Consider the following 4288-nt stretch of genomic DNA (forward strand, 5'->3'; position numbering starts at 1 on the left):
GAACGGCTCCTTGGGCACGGTGCACTCGGCGGACACCAGGGTCAGCAGCTGGGCGCAGGTACGAGCCTGGGCAGAGGGCCACTGGTGATCATCGGAGTCGAGGCCATAGCCCATACCCAGGGTTTTGACTTGGAAGGCCGGGGGTTTCAGCCTCAGGGACCCCGTCAGACCTCGTGGGCTGGTCCCACCCTGGCCGAAGGGCTCCCGCCCCCTCACGTACGTGCTCTGCCTGCAGGACCTGCGGCCTGGGGGTGGCCTCATAGGCACAGATCTCGTTGGGGTCATCCAGCTTGTGCAAGGCGGCGTACTCGTGGGGTTCCAGGAGTTGGCCTGGGGGTGTGGGATGGGTCGGGATCAGCGCCACAGGACGGCCGCACGGGGCCTGGGCCCCGCCCCCACCTACCGTCCTCTCCCCGGAGGTCGTCGGCCGCCTCGCCGTCGAAGTTCCCGCAGAGCCCGCACACCTGGCCCCTGTGCCTTTTCTCCAGCAGGACCTGCAGGCGGGTGGGGCGGGCCCAGAGCACACTCACCGTGCTGGCCGTCACCACCCTCCCTGCTCCTCCCTGCTCCTCCCGAGGGCCTCCTTTTCTCCTGGGTCAGAGACTGAGCCACCAGTGCAACCCACCCCCGTTTAGCACCTGGCCGGCGTCAGCGACAAGTTACGGGAGCTGGAGGGCGGTCGGGACCCCCACCCCGCGCCCGGCCCTGCCCTGCTACCCGTACGCCTCCAGTCGCAGCCGCTGTACCCTGTCATCCTCACCATGAGGTGGGCGCCTGGGCCCCACACGACCACCAGCTGCAGCTCCAGCTGCTTGGCCACCAGCCGCACGCTCTGGCCGAAGGGTGTGATCTGGAGCCCATTGCTACTGTAGGGCAGGCTGACAACCCTGTGGAGCGACAGTGGTCAGCAGCGCCCCTCAGCCCCCGGCCACTCCTTTCTGCCCCAGACGCAGGGCCGCACGGCCTACCCCACGTCTTTGATAGAGATGGCCCCCTGCACGGTGACCACAGAGGCCCCCAGCTCCACGACGATCCGGGAGATGTTGCCACTGGGCCCTCGCCGTAGCTGGACGCTGAAGGTGGGCGAGGCGTCCTTGCAGGTGGCTACAAACACGTAGTTGCAGGTGCCCTCGAAGTCATACACGTGGCCATCGAAGGTGGAGAAGTGGCCGGCCCCCCACGTGGAGCACCAGCCCCTGTCTGTGGAGGGAGCTGTGGAGGGAGTGGGTAGGGTTTCAGTATTGTGTCCCCTGGCTGGCGGGGCAGGTCTGGGGTAGCCTGGCCCTATGAGCTGGGTCTCCGGGGAGCCCATGCTTAGAGGCTAGTGGCCTCGCGAGTTCCAGGCCCTTCTTGGTGGGGGGCTGGGAGGGAGGATCCCCCCAAGCCCAGGGCTGCGGTCTGCCTGTCACCTGAGCCTTATAGGAACACAAGCCTCTGCCACCTGGGAGTCTAGTGTCACTAGCCCTGAGGTCTGCCGGACACGAAGCTGTGGCCCCCCAGCCCCCTCCGGCCAGGATCTCCCCCCGTGCAGCACAGGCTCGTCTCCCAGGGGAGGGGCTGGCCGAGGCTCTTTTGCAGCCAGGTCGGAAACCTTCATGGGAACCCCAGGCCGCTGACATTCCCTGGCAGAGCTGTGGCCCTCACCTGTCTGTGGAGAGTTCTTCAGCCTCTGGAGCTCTGGGTGTGCAAAGGAGGTGCCATCCAGACCTGCGTGGACAGGGCCTGTGGTCAGTGCTGGGACCACCCACTCTGCTTGAGGGCACAGCCTGCCCCGTGGGTGCAGCATTGGGCAGGGACCACAGTGCCAGCACCAGGGTTGAGCCAAAGCTCGTGCAATCTTCACAACTGACTCTTCCCACTTGGTTCATTCATGCATTCATTCATTCAATCACTAGTTCCCTACGTCTGCACAGAGCTGGCACCTGTTGTGTACCTGCCACCTGCTGGTGAAGGATACACAGAGGACAAAGGTGTCTGCTCCTGAGAGCCCCCGAGGAAGGCGAGGTGCACATAAACACCTACCCGCGTGCGTGCACACTCATGCACATGGGCAGTGAGCAGGGCCTGGGGGCCTAGCGCAGCAGTTCAGGTCATGCTGGGAGGATGGGGAGGTCGCTAAGGAGACACGTGTGGCCGAGTGCCGGGCCTCAGGGCAGCGTGGGTCCCTGACGCCAGACACCAGCTCTCGGGTCCCTCCGGCCCTGGGGCGTCTGCCGGCTACCCCAAGGCTCCCATCACTGGCTCACTCCTGGCGTGCCAGAACCCTCTCGGTCCAATGAGACAAACAGGAGCCTCGGGTCAATGGGCTGTTGGCCCTGCAGGCTCCCCGCAGACCTCACTGGGTGGTGGTCGTGGGGGGCGGGAGGGAGCCGTGAGCGCGGAGAGGGACTCACTGGTCCGTGGGCAGGCGGGAAGCGGGGGAGAGCTGGGGAGGGGCTCAGGCCGGCTGAGTGAGGGCTGATGCCCCACAGGGGGTTTCTTTGCTGGGCCCTAAAGGTGTCTGGTTTCCTGTCACCTGTCAGCCTCTCAGACAGGCCCGGGGCTGTGGGCATCATTGCCAGAGAAGTCCCCAGGCGACATGGGGCAGGGAGCCCTGGCCCCAGCCGGACACTCTGGGCAGGAAGGCGACCCCGCTCACGGCAGTTGGAGTGGGGGCTTCACCTGAGGGCCGTCCCCCCTTCTTAACTGCCACCCTCTGGCCTCCCTGTGGCCCTCGCCTGCCCCCTTGCCCCACCACGACCCTCCCCGCGGCCCCTGCGGCTCTGGGATGAGGTCCGCGTGCCTGTGGGCCGGTGACAGGGCCACGGCCTCTCCGGCTGCCTGGCTTCTGTCTTCCAGGCCCCCCGGGGCCTCGATTCTGCCGTGGCTCCCACCCAGCGCGGCTGGATGCAGCTCATGGGCAGTTCCTGGCACTACGCGGGGTGCGATGCCAGCTGCCCTCAGCGGTGTGTCTCTGGGTGCCCAGGCCTGTCGGACGCCCATGAGGTTCCCACGGGGGTAGGCGGCTGTGTCGATTCACTTTTCCAGTGGGGCAGTGACCTGGCCCCGGGCCACCTTCGTCCCGGTGCTGACCACGCAGGTCCACGTCTCAGCCCCTCCTACCCATGAGGTTCCCACGGGGGTAGGTGGCTGTGTCGATTCACCTTTCCAGTGGGGCAGTGACCTGGCCCGGGCCGCCTCCGTCCCAGTGCTGACCACGCAGGTCCACGTCTCAGCCCCTCCTCGCAGCTCCAACGGCCTCTCAGACGAGCCCCCACCCCCAGGACACCACTGAGTCCTGTCCGCTGTGCCCCAAGCGGGTCACTCCCCACCAAGGTGGCCACCCAACCTGCTCCTCGTCACCTCGTGCCAGCCTCCCCAACCCTGTCACGTCTCCTGTCCGTCACTCCTCTGGGTCCGCACTGCACCAGCGGCCTCCGGCTCTGAACCATAGTCCACCCTCGGCAGCAGGTGCTCCTTTGAAGACGCTCAGGACACACCCCTGGGGCCATTGGTGCTTCCCACCACTCAGAGAGGGCAGTGACCCCCGGCTGGGACCCACAGAGCCTGCAGGGCAGGCTGGTGTGCCACTCCAGAGCCCTGGACCGGCCACGCGATGGCCAGGCACTCACTGTTCCTCCTGCACGTTGGGTGCCCCGCCTGCCCCTGCCTGTCCTGGCTCAGCCCTGGCCTGGCTCAGGGCTCCTTCCTGGCCCCGCAGCCCAGGCCCCCCCACACCCCGGGTCAGACTTGGTGCCTCTGGTCCAGGAGGGCAGGTCCACCCCCTCCCCGCAGCCAGCCCGGAGCTGGTGCTCACAGCTGCGATGCCAAGGCCGAGATGGCTCCCTCGTCCCCCGCGGCAGTGCTCAGCCCAGACCCCACGGCTCCCCACAGCCGCAGCCCCGGCCGCACATGCAGGCCACGCCTCACCTGCCGGTTCCTGGGCACCTCCCCACACCTACGTCTGGGTCCAGCTCCGGACGTCCCCAGGGCCAGGGAGGGGTCCTGAGTACTCAGTCACCCCAAGTGGGAGGGTGAGCAGGGGCCTCATGGGTGACGAGGCCTGCTCCTGCGTCTGGGCCCAGTGCGGCAGGCCTGGCACGGGCACCACGCCGGTTCCCCGCGAGGCCGGCGGGGATCAGCAGCCAGGGAGGGGGCAGCGCGCTAAAAGAGACGGGGGTGAGTCCCCCTGGCTCAGCGAGCTGGGCTCTCAAGCGATGATGCTGCAGACGCCTGGGGCCAAAGTCAGTGAGAAGGGGCTGCCCCTGGGCCACCGAGGGACCCCTGGCCCCTCAGCGACCTTCCCACG

At 67.5% G+C, this 4288-nt stretch overlaps 1 protein-coding gene across 1 annotated transcript; it reads right to left on the minus strand.

Annotated features, from left to right (window-relative positions):
- Positions 1 to 23: 23 nt before the first annotated feature.
- On the minus strand, positions 24 to 3050 carry LOC112479229 (mucin-6-like). The gene has a single exon (XM_025046371.1). It carries the CDS (start codon positions 1310 to 1312, stop codon positions 965 to 967), a length of 348 nt encoding a protein of 115 aa, XP_024902139.1. The 5' UTR covers positions 1313 to 3050; the 3' UTR covers positions 24 to 964.
- Positions 3051 to 4288: the final 1238 nt, after the last annotated feature.

Source organism: Pteropus alecto, unplaced genomic scaffold, assembly GCF_000325575.1.
Source record: "Pteropus alecto unplaced genomic scaffold, ASM32557v1 scaffold43, whole genome shotgun sequence".
NCBI classification, from domain to species: Eukaryota; Metazoa; Chordata; class Mammalia; order Chiroptera; family Pteropodidae; genus Pteropus; species Pteropus alecto.